This window comes from Myodes glareolus, chromosome 8 (genome assembly GCF_982192425.1).
Source record: "Myodes glareolus chromosome 8, mMyoGla1.1, whole genome shotgun sequence".
Lineage (NCBI taxonomy): Eukaryota > Metazoa > Chordata > Mammalia > Rodentia > Cricetidae > Myodes > Myodes glareolus.
Window position 1 is genome coordinate 6,996,064 of NC_142033.1, and position 16,263 is coordinate 7,012,326.

General features: G+C 41.8%; 1 protein-coding gene across 6 annotated transcripts in view; it reads right to left on the reverse strand.

Annotated features, from left to right (window-relative positions):
* The window catches only part of Arhgap24 (Rho GTPase activating protein 24), a 416,575-nt gene that overhangs the window by 32,602 nt on the left and 367,710 nt on the right, over positions 1 to 16,263 (reverse strand). For 5 of the 6 annotated variants that reach the window (XM_048427100.3, XM_048427139.3, XM_085691578.2 and 2 more), the window contains one exon: positions 3,098 to 3,305. In XM_048427100.3, coding sequence (XP_048283057.2) covers positions 3,098 to 3,305 — 208 coding nt within the window. Of the gene's footprint in view, positions 1 to 3,097; positions 3,306 to 14,872; positions 15,847 to 16,263 lie in introns of those variants that run through there. The other variant, XM_048427118.3, reaches the window with a different exon arrangement.

Sequence of the window (16,263 nt, forward strand, 5' to 3'; positions counted from 1 at the left end):
AATAGAGGTGAGGTATCTCTGACAAGCACTGTCCAAAAGCAGGATCTGAAGATGTTGGTGTTTTAACTCGCTGCCACTAAAATCCATCACAGTTTGTCACATAGCGGTGGGTACTGTGGTCCATCATATTACCCTGAATCTGGAACTTCTTCAGTGAAATTCTAAGACAACAAGGTGAATCCAGAATGTCATGTGTGGTTGTAGGAGCCCTAAATAAAACTTCTAAGGACTTAACATCTCACAGAGCCTCTTGGCAACACAAATCTTGCGTTATATTTTTTTCAGTCTGTTTATACATAACATGCTTCATATAGCAATACATACACTTTGCATAAAATAATATTTTATATGAAGGTTATACAATATTTCACTATAAGCCAGCAGTTGGCGAGAACTTGGTTTGGAGATCACTTCCTATAGGGAACTTTCATTCTTACAGGTACTCAAGATTATATAAAACACCACTCGAGCCTCCCAAATTAGCCAAGATTTGCTATAAGAACTAAATAACGAAAGCTAGAGGAATCTCTAATTGCCTTAGAGAATGAAACCTAGTAGAGGAAGGATTATTTTGGCTCACAGCTTAAGTGTACAGTCCGTTTGGGACAGGATGGTAAGGGTAGGAGTGTGTCACATTCTGTCCACATTCTCTGTCAGGACATAACTCCTTTCTCCTTGTCGTTTAGGCTGGGACCCCTGGCTGTGGTAGGTCATCACCCACTCCTCTTCCTGTCTCAGTTAACCTAATCTACAGACTCTCTCAGCTACATGCCCAAAGTTTTGTTTCCATGGTAAGTCTATATTACATTATGCCGACAAATAATATTAGCTATCATATCATGGCAATATTATTTTCTAGAATATGCTATAATCTTCCCAGCGTGTATGTTTAAAGCCCTTGGAAAAATATTCAAAAAGGATATGAAATTCATTATTTTCTTATGAAGTCCAGAGCAGAGGAAGTTGCCTTTTCCATCATATAACAACCTACTACATCAGATTCCTCTGTAATTCAGTGCTAAAAATGTACACTTCCTCCAGTTGAACTGCAATCTTTATGGTGTGGCTATAACTCTCTATATAGCTGCTGCCCGTCTTCAGAGGAGAGACGAAGACAGACTATTCTAGACACAGCATATGGACACTCTTGAAATCTGTCCTCTGGTGCTAGTTTTAAAATCATTTATTTATCTTCACACTTAATATTTCTCTCTCAAAGGGCACATGTAACATTTTATAAGTTATCTATAAAACATTTGTAGAAAGGAAGGGTTTCAAACAAATTTGTTTTCCCATTTGCCACTATGTACTGTTTTGGGGAATTGAAGACACATGCCTCCAAACACTCTGGCTTGCCGTTATTTGGAGGCCATAGAAACTTCAGATGGTAGGATGTAGAGTGAAATCTTCTCATCAATGGGAGTGTGCCCTTCAAAGGGACGGGGAACTTGGCCGGCTCCTTCTCTCTCTCCTGTGTATCAGCCATGAGATGGACAGCTGTGCTCTGCCCTGCCCTCCCCATCACCACACGCGTCTTATCTCAGGATTACGAGGCATCATCCCATCACAGACTAACACCTCCGAAGTATGAGCACACACCAGCCTTCTTTTGAAGTTTGTTATCTCAGACATTGTTGTAGCAACAGAAACTCAATGAATTGTGTTAATATGAAATTAGTATTCTTTCCAATTTTTAAGGTCTGCATAATATATTTGTACCAAGTGAATCTACTTCATTAATCATCTGTTGGGAAGAATAGATTTACTATTGTAAAAATCAATAATAAACAATTTTATATTTAAGGTTTTCTTCATATATCTACTTCACCCCTAGGAATAAACCTGTTTAAAGGGGGCACTTAAGAGTACATCCTGTCTTTTCAGCGTACCAGAGTTTGGTTTCCAGCATCCATGAGGGGTGGGTGACTCATAACTGCCTGTACCTCCAACTACAGGGCATCTTATATGCTCTTTAGAGCTTCATGTGTACCCAAACTCACATGCGCATATTCTCTACACAGACACACATGCACACACATAATTAAAATACATCTTTAAAGAAATAATTATTGTTTTAAAGACCACAGTAAGATCAGTTATTTTAGGAGGACTATAGCATAACACACATGGGACTGGGCAGGACAGAAGCTTCTGTCTACACCATACCGACGCGCCCTGTGGTTGATACTGGAGTTGATGCCCCGTCCACGCTGTCAGCTCTGTGATCATCATTAGACCTTTTCTGGCAGGATGGTAAAGGATTTTGAGTGCTGCAGTGAGCATGGTTGTGTTCTCGGTGCAAACACACTCTCAGTGACCCGCTCCTCACCACCGGTGTTAATGTCTTGTCTTTCTGCCTCCTGGAGCTATGTCTAGTGGCACCAGTGTGAGGCTGGGGTGATTACAGAAGGTACTAGTGGGGAGATTCCGTCTTCACATATGTATGACTAAATGGGCATGTTTCAGCTTTCATAATGTAAAAGTTTCTGCTATATAATGCAAATGATATTAAGATAAAAGAACATTTTCTATTAAATTTTAAAGTAAAAGACAGAGATCATTTACAAAATACCAACAGTGAAGGACTCTTAAGGATACGTAACAGTTTCTTGTCTGGAAGCTTCACTATTTATCAAATTTCACAATTCTTTACTTCTTCTGACTTTCCGAATATATTGCAGACTAAGGCAGAGCTATACATTCTTAAATACAATACTATTATTGAAATTATATTTCTAACATCTCTCTATACACTTCTCACTTTTTGAAACATCCCTTAACTGAAAGAAAATAAAATTAAAGACATACAACAGACTTATCCTCCCAAAACAAAAAGTCAATACAGTTGAAACTGTAGGATGGAGGTCAGGCGTGAGTAACACTGTTTCAGCTGAGGCAAAGTGAATGGCAGGGAACAACACTGGATGTCCCACAATTTTTCCTTTGTTACTTGGAAAAATGAATTCAAAATTGTGCTGTCAAATTTAATACTCTACTCTCCTCATATCTGCCACATCAGTTACTAGACACTCAGCCAGGACAACCCTTTGTCCAGTCTGAACGTCTCTTAAGGGACGGGGTGACCTGTCTGATGTACCTGTCAAAGGCAGGCTTCTCTCCACAGTCAAATGCATCCTGAAGCTCCTTGACGAGGTTGGCCTGGCCTGGTAGTCGGAAGAGGCCCTCTTCCTTCAGGCCCCGCTGTCGGATGAAGTCCACACACTGCTCCACCAGCATGGGCGCCAGCCGGTTCCCATATCTCTTCTCGTATCGGACAGTGTCTTCCAGTTTCTGTCCAAAAATACCTGGAAAAAGAAGAGATGAAAGTAAACCCGAGATCCCCATTTTCCTCTCATTCACTGTTGTCTTCCTTTCAAACCCACTGTAAAGGACACAGGTTGGAACGGTCACAAGTATCTGAGGTTTGCTATTTCCCATTGGTATACAGCCACGTTCACTGCATACACTTGTCCAGTGGACCGGGTTTCCCTCTGCCACCCCTTCCTGGGGTATTCTATGCTACATAAAATAAAACTGGAAATTCATATGCGTTTCCTGAAAGGAGAAGGAAGAAAAGTAAATGCTATGTGTTAAAATTGTACAAGTCCCCGGAGGAGTGGGAGAATATTCAGCAGCTATTAAGTCAGGGATTCAATAACAACAGATGTTTCTGCTCCCATCTGTTATATAATGCATTTATTTACAGACTCATAATTGCAGAATCATCACATTCCAAACAATAAAACATCTTACTACTAGAGGATTAGCCTGACTGGAAATGATACCAATACACAAACGAAATCTATATCTTGTGCCACATCTAACACAAACGGAGCTCACGTACTGATTTTAGGAAAGAAGAATCAGAAGGGGCATTTTCAGGGGCAGTGGGCATGGCAGCCCATCATGACAGGGTGATGCAGCTTCCTTTGTTGTGTTTAGAACGAGCAGTTCCGGGATAATGGTGTGGCAAACACTATTCAATAATTCAGCAGCCATTCGCGCTCCTGTTTTCTCTTGGCATTTCAACTTTAGCAGCCAGGAAATCAACACTTCTCCCATTTCTCCTGCAGCACGGCGGCCACATCTCAGCCTGGGAAGGGGTGAGGCGCGCTTGTGGGTAGTGGGTTCTCTGCATGAGAAGAGTTCTAGACAGACTTGTCAATGAACTCACTCCTTCTGTAGCCTTTTCTAATGAGTTAGGTGTGGAGAAGAATCAGGCACAGCTATTAAATGGAAGGCAACAAAACCTGGGTAGCAGTGGTAACTGGTGTTGGCCACAAGAAGCAATGAATTACAACACTCACAGGATTAAGAATTATCAAAAATAACTAATAAACTGGAGAACCAGGATTTACTTGTTAGATGTGAAAATAATCACTGAATTTTAAAAAATTAATATTAAATTGATACAAAATGTAAAAGTATGCATATTTATAGGGTACCATGTGATGGTCTAATACATACGTGTACTATTCAATATTTAAGCAAAATGTGTGTATTTTCTCAAACAGCTGTCATCTTTTAGGTCGAAAACACAAAATCCTTTCTTCTGGGTTCTTTCTTTTTTCTTTCTAATTATTTATTCGGGATTTTTTTTTTGACATAGGATTTCTCTGTGTATCCCTGGTTGACCTGGAACTCACTCTGCAGACCAGGCTGACCTCGAATTCAGAGTTCCACCTGTTTTTGCCTCTGCCTCTCGAGTGTTGTAATTAAGGCATCACTACCACCTGTCTGATATATTTTCTAGGTGACTGTCACCTACACTCAGCGGCATACCAGACATCTTGTTTCTGTCCAGCAATAACACAGTATGGTTCACCAGCCTCTTTATTGCTTGTTCCTTCCAAGTCTTTCTAACCTCTGGTATCCACCATTGTATTCTTGACATCGAAGAGATCAACAGTTTTGGATTCTATACATGGATGATCTCATATAGTATTGGATTTCCTGTGTTGTTTTGATTCATTTAACATAATTGTTTCCAGTTCTATCCGTCGTTTTTTGAAGAGCAGGATTTCACGTTGTGTGGTTAAACAGTAGTTCTTTCTGCTTACACCACGGTTTTCTTACTAGCTAGTTGACAGACATCGGTGGTTTCACCACAGTTAGGGGACTACAATAAACAAGGGCATGCTAATATTTCTTCAACATGCTCATTTCTGTTGGATAGACTGATACATCCTATGGCAGTTTTATTTTTAGCTTTTTGAGAAACCCCTGGACTATCATAATAACTGCACTAAATTTTATCTACACCAGCCTCTGCAAGGGCTACACTTTCCTGCCATTTTGATCAGCACCTTTGTGGATTTTTGATACAACTGTTCTTACTGGAGCAAAGTGATTATGGTTTTGCTTTGCGTTTCCTGATGACCAATGACACTGAGCCTTTTCATGTGCACCTGCTGGTGTTTAGTCCTTGTTCCTTTTAAGAACCATCTAGAAATGTTTATGCCCCATAAGAAATATACTTATTTATTTTGCAATGCAGTTTTCTGTGTGTGCATGTATGTATCCCCTTTTCAAATGTACCCATTGCAAATATTTTCTCCCATTCTGTACTCTTTTCACTCTGTTGATTCTTTTCTACATAAAACTTTTATAGCTTGATGTAACTGCATTTTTCCATTTTCTGGTTTTGTTCATTGTGCTTTAAACATCTTAAACAGAGAAAAATACTTCCAAGCCAATGTCCATAAGTGTTTCCCTGTATTTTCTTCTTGTAGGTTCACTATTTTGAGTACTACATTTATGTATTTAATTTCATCTGTGATCATTTTTGTAGCTGGTGAGATGTCAGGACTGGCTTCATTCTTTTGTGGGCATGAATGTTCAATTTTGCCAGTATCTTGTCTTTTGATTACTCTGGGCTTACTATGAAGTTGGGTGGCGTAGACACTTTGCTTCCTTAAGATACAAGATTTTGCTATTGTTTGTGGCAGTTCCTTATAAATGTTAGAACTGGCTTTTTTCAGTTCTGTGAAGAAACTGAACAGGTTGTATTGAGTCTAGGGATCTCTTTGGCAGAATGAACATTTTCATATTAATTCTTCTAATCCTTGAATGGGTGCTATCATTGTTTATAGTTTTCATTGTGGGAGATCCTTCACCTCCTTGTTAAATTTAATACTAACCACTTTACCTGCTTACATCAATATTCTATTGGTGCTGTCAATGGAAGACTTTTTCCATCTTGATGTCCGATATCATAGCAATCTTTGTAAGGGTCAGCTCTGATCACTAGGCTACAATCACCAAACACAGGCGGAATGAGTAACAGAAAAGCAGGAGGTGGAGTACTGGCCCTCTCTGGCCTTTGTCTGGCCAGGCCAAGCTATCTGCAAGTTCCAACCAGTGAGACATCTTGTTTCAAACAACAATAAAAAGAGTCCGGCTATGCCAGAGAAATGACACCAATCTTTTCCAACCTCATACACCTGCACACACATATGCACTCACACCCATGCAAACATAGGCGCACATACATATACACATACACAAAAAATAATTAATTAATTAAAACAAATGCAAAGGTTATGGGGTGACTTTGTTGCATTGCTGGCTTCAATGGTGGAAGAATGTGAAGGCAAGCTGGGGACTTCTATAAGGAAAGACTCAGGTGAGGAAGAAGGAACTCCCTCAGGACTCCAAAGAGCACCACCAAAACCTTAGCTTTACCCCAGGGGACTGATCTTGGGTCTGGCCTCCAGCACTAGAAATTAAGAAAATTCTATTGTTTGAAGCCACTAAGCTTGTAAAAGTTTATGAGATCAATTGCAAATGGACACAGCCCTCTACCGTGTGTCCCATAGCTTGCTTTTGTCCTCCAAAGACTTTAGATGTCCTTGTGTCCACATTAGGCCCTACTCTTATGACTGCATGTGGCCATTAATATAATAATAATAATAGTTAATATCTGCATATGTGTATATTAATGTTGGGAAGCATCCTCAACCACTCTTACACCTTATTCATTACACTCAGGGTCTCTCCATCAAGCTGAGAGCTCACGGATACGGCTAGCTTTGCTCTGGGAATCATCTTTCTTTGTTTTTTGAGGCTGGAATTACAAATGGGCTTCTACACCTATCCAGCATTTATATGAGTTTCTGTGGATCTGAATTCTGGTCTTTATGCTTGTGCAGCAAGCTTGTTAACCACCGAACCATATCCCAGGTCCCTGAGTATATGACTTTAAGTTAATAAATATTATTGCACTTAAAATAAAATACTGAACCTAGCCCCAGCAGCACTTTCCTCCAGATAGCTTTTAAACACGAGAAAAACAAATCTGCATTTGTTCAAAGTGACATTAAACTTTAGCCCCACATGTTCTATAAGTTGCAGCAAAGCAACTTATTGGTGTGATTCCTTTGGAGCTATTCTAGGTTTGCAAACTACTTATGAGCAAACAATACGGTCTTTTTTCCTATGGGTTTCTTTGAAAACAAATGTTAAGTTTGATGCTTTGATGGTATTCTGTCAAAATTCAGAAAATAGTCTTTCAAGGCACTTGCTAGGTGATTTAAACACAAAGTGTCAATATTGAAGAGGAAACTTTGTGTCTGCGGTTTTTCTCTAGACATTATATACATCTTGGTACACGCACAACAAAGGCTTTCTCTCCTAATCGGGAGAGACTCCAGGAAGCTGTTCCCATTCACCTCCATGTACACGACAAGTGTGAACTACTCTCTCAGCATGGAGTTTTACCCAACAATAGAATAAAACCATGTCTTCAAGCTCTCACACCTTCTTTTCTCACTGGTTCAGGAGATGCTCAGGGAGATCTGGTCTACCTTTGACTTCTTTGAGCATGCAGGCTTGTCTTTACCTTAAAATAAGAATCTCCTTAGAAAGCATAGCAAGGAACATTTATTACATATCATATACTAAGTCCTTGATGCATATTCTTTCATTTTCATGAGATATTTGTGCGGGGAAATGGGTTCAGAGAGATTCAATAACTTGTTCAGGCCAGAGTTCCAATGACAGAATGGAAGTGTCCTCCTATTCAGACCATTCTCTGTAGACCTTCCGGCTGTCCCCAGGTGTCAGTCATCCTCCCCTTTACCGCACTTGTCATGCGCCTTCATTTTTAGAAAGTTTAAAGTCTTAGACGGAAGCAACGTCACATACTTTCTAGGTCAGGCGTTTTTCCAGGCATTTATCTCCGTTCTCCCATCTCATCTCACAGTACCCAGGGGGCAGCCACCACCTCCAGTGACGTTTTATGGATGCCTTACCAAAGAATTTGTCGAAAGGTGACCAAGCCAGTCAACGGTGAAGTCTAATTTCTCCCAGCTGAGGGATCTACGAGTCACACGGGCTCCTTTTCTTATACAGTACTTAGGGTGGATAACTGCCGGAAAGAGGCTGGGAAAGAAGCCCTCCATTTCCAACTCTCCCATCTCACTCTGTTTCACCACACTAAGGGGAGAGGGGTTCAGAACACTGAGAACTAAAAAGTTAGGTGAGAGAATAGAACAAAAAGAGAAAAATAGAGAAAGGCCTCTGACATTGACTTCAGTGAGGATGCAAGAAATATATACATACACTTGGCAATAAGCCCTGTAAAGAGATGCCATGTGTAGACACATCCATCTTACAAAGGAGGGTAAAGACTGCCAATAGGAACAGACATCTCATCTACAGCTCTGAAACAGAGTTGGACCCACCTTCTCTGGGTTCCTGTGGTAGGTACAAGCTACCTCCTACATAAGAAAGAACTTGATGAAAGAAATCACTGGCAGGAAAAGTATAAATAATAATAATAATAATAATAATAATAATAATAATAATAATAATAATAATAAATCACTGCCTGATTTAAAATTTTCTTTGGGAGACCAGCGCAATTCCAAACATTAAAATTAACAAGAAAGAATGAACTTCATGTGTGTCCTAGCAGCACATTAATTAGGAGGTTACTAGCAAGAATATTTTCTGTGTATGAGTCATGTAAAGAGCCCCAGGGATGGACATTTTAGAGTCGCAGTGAAGGTTCACTCCCCAGTAATACTTCCCTTGTTCATCTGGGTGACACTAGTGTGCTCAGCTGACTCCCTGGGAGGACACTGCTGCCCCACAAAGCCTCTCCCAGGACCAGACTCTTCACTGGACTGAAACAGCCAATCACACAATTGACCTCATTCTACATGAAGATGTATCACCTGTGTTCTGAGACACCCTCCTTCACATGGGGTTATACTCCTAGGAGTGAGGGGCAGCTACCCACAGAGAGAATCTGATCAGATAAATGTCTGCAAAATTAACCCCTACTAAATGTAAGTAAACCTGAACCGACTCTCCGTTCTACAGCTGCCCACATTCCCCCTTGATTCCAACCTTGGCCTAAGAAGCTCCATCGTCACCCTTTACTCACTTATTCACCCATTGCCATTTGACTTCTGGCCCCGTCGCTGTATGGAGCCCGCGTTTTCCTACAGTTACTAACACTTTCCGAGTTCCTAAATCTTGTTCATCTTCATTTGGTTCACTTCCTGCCTCAGCACCCAAGAAGCCACTGCACCCGCTTCACTCCTTATCTGGAATTTCCTCAAAATGTGACTTCAAATAACACTAATTACAGGTTGCTCCCTAAATAAGGCACAACGTATCTCTCCACGACACCTTTTAGCACGCAGGCCCTGCCATGGTCAAGTCACAGCTTAGCTGATGCTTAGTTTCTTCTTTGATTCCTTAACCTATTGGTTTATTTAGCTGCTTATCCATACTAGACTAGTCCCTCAGTCAATTAAAGAAAATTGTGCTTCTCAATAGCAAAGTTAATAAATTAACGAGACAAATTATTTATGATTATTTACTTTGATTTTATGAATATTAAGTGGGCATAGCATCAAATATATCTTTTCAATATTTACAAAATCTTCTATATGCATATGCGTAGCGTGCATAGTGGAGGGGGGAGAAGTCAGCAAATGTTTGATGGTGGCACACAGGCAGGGACTGAACTAGCCTCAGCTGTAGACACTTCAAGGTTCATACAGACTGAGTATTCCTCGTCGGAAATTTGTGGACCACAAGGGTTCTGATTTCAGATATCTTTAGATTTGAGGCTATCTGCAAACATAATGAGATACTTTAGCAATGGGCCCAGGTTAAACAGAGTTCACCAATGTCTCCATACATCTACACACATAAACTAGCTCCGTTTTATGTAGCGTTTTAAATAATTCTGTGCTCAAGAGAGTTTCATGGTATTGAAGTTTCTACAGTGGAATCATGCTGCCACTAGAACGTTTCAGAATTTGGATTTTCAAACTTGTATTGCTCAGCATACACACCACCATCCACATGGGACACACGCTGCTTCAGATTCCTGGAGCATAAGTCAACACGGATGAGACTAAAGTCCTGCACAAACATTTGCAGAATGAACTATGCATGCATGAAACCAAAACATGTCATCTTCCCAATTAAACAAAACAAATGAATAACTCCACAAAATGAAATGAGGTGTGCTGCCAATTTCTATAAAAAGCCATAAAGATAGAACGGTCCTTGTTTTCGAGTGAAACAAACAAATCAAACTTCCTAATTGTTGCTCCAGGTCTCTGCTATTGGTTGTTGTAGAGTTTCTGTCCCATCTGGTCACCAGATCATATGCTCAGCAAAGAGGAAAAAAATTTTTTCTGGTTCCTCTGTTAACTAAAGCTCTGCTAGCAGACAAATCCTGCTATCGCTGGGACCGTGAAAGCTTTCAATAAACATTCACGCTTCCTAAATGGATAAGACAAAATAAAAGATGGCTATTTTAGTTCAGAACAAGGAAAGCCGGCCAAGGCTTACTTCTGTCTCTCACCAGCATCCTAGTTCAAAAAAATGTCTCGCAAGAGTGCTAAATCTAAGAGTTACGATTCATAGCAATGAACAGTCAGTGAGTGCAATCATGTGGTCAGAATGAGGAAAGGAAGAGGAAATAAAGACTTGGAAAAATGAGGAAAGTATCCTAGGATGAGTACCCAGACACAGTGGTCCTGGCCTCAGAAGAGAACAGCAATTACAGACATCATCATTTACATCCGGGAATCAAGCCAGAAGGCTTGCATGTGCTTCAAGGATGTTCTTCACCAGAATCTTTCTTCTATAGCCAAAAGACGCCTTTTGTCGCAGGCCCCGTGTCTAATAAAGAAGCCTATGTAGGTTGCAGATAAAGGTACGTGTGATTCTGAAGGTCTTTCTTCCTCTCTCTTTTATTAATTCAACTCAGGTGTTTTTCACAAGTGTGCTGCATGTTCCCTTAGGATCATTGAGGGAAAAACTCAGTCTCATGCAGGTTAAGTCATTCTCTGCTCTCCACATGAGCTGTGAAGTCAACCTTTATTCCCAAGCAGCCAAGGCTCCATATAACCCTTGCTACAGTACTTATCCCAGGTTGGCATTCATTATTCCATTTTTCCTAGGGAGTCTGCAATGTCCTAACTTGAAGCGCCCATTCTGTCTTTCTTACGTCCCCAGCATCACTTGCTGGGGACTCCAAAATGCCACTCATTTACAGACAATACAAGTTAAAACTATATGTGTTTGGACAATAGTATTTTGATTGGACAAATCAACTTCCAAAAACATGATTATAACATAAACAACATTCATTTTCTGAAGATAATTTTGGCTGTATCTCCAAACATATGAAGTCATTGTATTTTAACTCAAATTGCTTACAGACTAACAGGAGAATATAGAAAGCACTGCAATACTCTAAGTGTTTATAAATACCAGGCTACATACAACCACTCAGCTCACAATATATTTTGAATATTAGCTGATAGACCTATCACTTCACTGTGGATGGAAATAAAGCAATGGGTGTAACTACATATGTGCTGCTTAAGGGGGATATACACACACACGTACATATATAAAGATACAGTATCTAAGAAGAAGCTCATATAAAACACAAGGCTGAAGAGTGAGAAGTATGAAGTGAAAGCCATCCATGTCTTGAAGAAAGAGTGAAGTTTGAACGCAGAAGGTGGAGGGCACAAAATGAAAAGGCAAGAGGAGGTGTGGAGTATGTGTTCAGTGGGAAGGAATGGGTTGGCCTGGGAAGCTGGGGGGCTATCTCTTGGTAACTGGTGGAACTGGATAGACTGTCTTGATGATTATGTAAAGTAGGATTTACCTCTGTGGGCAGGAGGACATAGAAGTTCTGGGTCATGGAACATGGCTTGAGAACACAATGAAGGAATAGGGATCAGGCAGTGTTTTATGGAACAGACTTTGATGTAGGAATCTATGAAGGGTGTGACAGACAGGGAGGCCATGGCTGTCCTTGTGAAGAGAGAACATTGCAGACCGAAGCAAGAAAAAGTGCAGAGGCCTAAGGTGGGGCTTGAGGGACCCCACAGCAAACCCCAGATGTTTTAAGTGTTTATATATAATGTGCCACATCCTATGAATAGCCACTGGGCAACTTTCAACTTATCTCCAAGAAAGGGACACCTTTGACTAAATTAAGGTTAAAGTCAGTAGTTAAAATTTTACTTTAGTTTCTAATTGCAGAGAAAATAATTCTTAATATGAAGTCATGATGAAATATCAAAGTTTAAAAATGAACGGGTTAAAACTACAATTATAGTTTTCTTTTACCAACATACAAATTCCGAATACCACAATCCCCCGCTTCCCGACTAGTAGATGTTAGGTTTGTGAAAACTCGCAGAGGGAACATTTTCAGTGACCTAAATTAGTTCTTGAAAAAAGAAAGGGAGATGAAAAGGCAGTGAAGGCCGGAGCAGATCTTAAGAAAAGCCCTCTGAGAAATGGCAGGGCTGACACAGTGCAGGGGCACTCTACCCTTCGTTCTGGCAGTCGTTCTAAAGCTGCTGAGATCCAATGAGTCTCTCTTTCTCATGGTCGACCCACGATAACAATTAAAAAAAAATTATTTGTGGATCAAGAAAACAGCTGCCTCAATGCTTTTGTTTCACCTGGGTGCTTTCTTAGCTTCAAACACTCGGCTTGCTTCTTTGGGGAAATGACAAGTGGGTATGCGGGCAGTCCAGAAAGTGGGGTCCACCGTGGGAAACAGCTGAGCACAAACAGTCAACAAAGCACAAAGCCAAACTTTCCTTAAGGTGACACAGTTTGGAGTCCAGGATCAAGAGCAAAGTAATTCTTTTTAGCATCAAAATTTTAGTAAAGATGTACAGTCCCTACACCCCAGGCTACGATACAGCGGTGACAGCTTAGTGCAGCACGCTAGCCTGGCAACAGTGCAGCTGCAGCAGCTGGGGACCTTCCTCCCTGAGCTCCAGTGCAGAACTGCGGTTATGCGGACAAGGAATCAGGCAGGGAGGGACTGCACGCTCCCTTCTTGCTTCTACCAGAACACAGAACACAGCACTGTGGAAGGGCACTATCTCTCGGTCCTTGACTCAAATATTGAACATTCCCTAGACCAGGAAGACTTCCTAAAAAAAAGACAGCTGTTGAAACATAGTATCAGGACGTTCCTCCTTCTGCCTGTGCCAGCCTGTGGGGGACTTCTCCTCAGAGGCTGCCTTTCGCTTTGTATTTAAGGAAACAGAGAGGAAGTGGAAACACAGCAGGCATCCCCACACATCTACGGTCTGTTCTCCAGGAGAAGGGGAGGAAGAAAGGGTGAAAACCGCCTTGCTTTGTTTGAGACACATAAGCAGTACCCCAAATATCTCAAATTACTTTCAAAGAGTTGGGAAGTTATAACCCAAGGGGCATGGCCTTTGAATATTAGTTCTTCAGCCTCTCTCAGTTTCTGTCTGGGTTAATTTCTCTATCAGTGATGCAGTCTGGCAGTAGCCATGAGATGCTCACAGATATTTAAAACTTGAGAGCTAACATTATGTGTTTCTCATTTATTTTCTATGGGTGAACGTGAAACGCGAGCAAACACCTTGCTGATAGCATGTAACCATGGTCATTGCTCAAAGAGAGAGACCTAAAAGGAATATTTCACTTTTACTAAGTTCCCTCTATATTTAATTTTCATATTTCCTCATTTTGGGGTAACTGCTACATAGGGAATTCCAACAAAGATGTGGCTGGTCTCAAAACCGGGTAGAACGTAATGGCCCTACATCTCATTCAGCTCCCCCGCTGACCCAGTCAGAGGCGGTATGTTTACAATCGTTTACTTTCCATTGGACACGGCCCTCCACTCTATTGCTGTCAACTTAAGGCAAACAGAATTTTAAAAAATACACATAAACTTTTTTTTCTGAGAACATTTTCTGAGAAAATTGATATCACTAGCACCTGAAAACAATACAATTCAGAAATTTATTTGTATTTTTGGACTGTTGTATTAGTTTGTATTGTTGGTTATAATTAATTATACCCCCATTTGCCCTTTTCCAACAATATATGTGGAAAGTCAAGGTGATTCCAATTTCTAGCCAATGTTGCGATGAGAGGGAGTCACCACAGAGAACCTGATGGTCCAGAATTTCTCAGCATGCTAGTGAGGCTGCACACGGAGCCATTTGGAAAACCAAGGGGTAGCACTCAGAACGTTTTGCAAGGGACCCACCCGGTTCCAGGGATCAGAACGAATGCTGGGTTCGGATGTGGGAAGGGCCCAGGAGAACTCTGCCCCCTCTCTTCAGATTTGCTCGGTTCCCTGTCGGTCAAGGTGATCCTTACAGGACCACTGTGTTTAAGCCCCACCTCCCCTTCACAGACAGCAACACACAGATCAATAGGAGTCTTGAACAATCAACCCAGGCAAGCAATGTCTTACACAGCCCTAAGCCCTCCGTTTCCAGACCCCACCTCTGCCTGAGCCTCACAGACCTGAAAGCTTGCACTAAGAGATGTACATTCAGATATGAACTAGGAGGACATTAGGATAGCATCTACCGACCTTTCCGGAAACTAAAGCACCGTTTGATTCTTCTGTATGTAGTTTTGGGGATGAAAGGAGTTGATGCACCTGAGGGGCGTCCCCCTGAATTTCGGTCTTCAGGCATCATACAGGCCCCAGGTTGGGAGATCAGCTCAGGCTTCCTTAAAACCTGCCTCTGAGCGGAAGCCCACGGGCGCTCCTCATGCTTGCTTAGGTGTCAAGTCTCAAGTGCTGGTCCCTAGCACTCCCGGGTGGGTTTTGATCATCCAAGTCCGGAGTTAAGGTAACCTCTCATTTACTCCTTTTTGGTAAGAAATAAAACAAAATTCACCACTTCTTTTTCTTTTGCCCAATTCAGGGGATTTTGAGGATCTTTTTGCTGTTGATGCTGGTTTTTTGTTTGTTTGTTTGTTTGTTTTAAGTTTCTGCAGACATTCCAAAATGTCACAGAAAAAGAATTGCAACAAGCAAGCTACGACTACCTCCACGCGGCAGGCAGGAATTGTTTCGTTTTGTTTATTAAGACCTGTCTTCTCAGCTGGACAGAAAGTCCTTTGGAAAGGTCAGCCCTGTGCATAGGGGAAGAGGAACAATGACAAAAGGCCCCTTGGGAGTACTTCAGGACAGTCCCGGCTGGCTCCTTTCATCTGAGGGAAAAGGGAAGAAATCCTTGGCACCTTCTCCAGAACGCATTCCAGTGCACGACAATTCCTTGCAGAGGACTCCCCAGTTCCTTTTATGGTACCCCTCAGTCTTTGATGCTCTCTGCAGGCGTCTCCCTTTTCCCTTCTGTCTTCCAGCTCCCCATGGAGTCGCCACGTCAGAAGAGTCCAGTGCCCATTCTAGGAGTCTCCTTGGCTGTTCCGAGGCGGCTTTGCAGGGAGCTCTCCTCCCCCTCCTGCTCCGGTTCCCTTTTCTCAATGAGAGCTGGGCGGGAGCTGGCAGAGCTGCTGCTGCCGAGTCACAGCTGTGGCCGCTGCCGCCTCCAGTGCCCGCTGGTCAGACGAAGCAGGTGCAGTCACATCATGAGTGGAGGGAGGGAGAGAGGATGCCTTGGGCCCCGTGAAACCCCCCCTTTCTTTTTGACTCTGCAGTGACCTCACAACTCTTGCCTGACTCAGCACCTTCTCTGCTGCCTAGCTTAACCCCTACACAAAACAGTGTGTGTGTGTGTGTGTGTGTGTGTGTGATTTCTGCATTCTCACTCTCACACTTATTTACACGCTTCCCCAGCCAGACCCTGTGTAGTACAATCTATTTGCGGATGCTAAAGCAAAACGCATATCCTTAAGTCACATTACATATCGATATATTTTTATGTGTTTATAAAAGTTAGTTTTGGTGGCCATGAGCCTGCAGGTACAACCGCAAAAAACAGACCAACTCATGCAAGATGTAAATGCATCCAC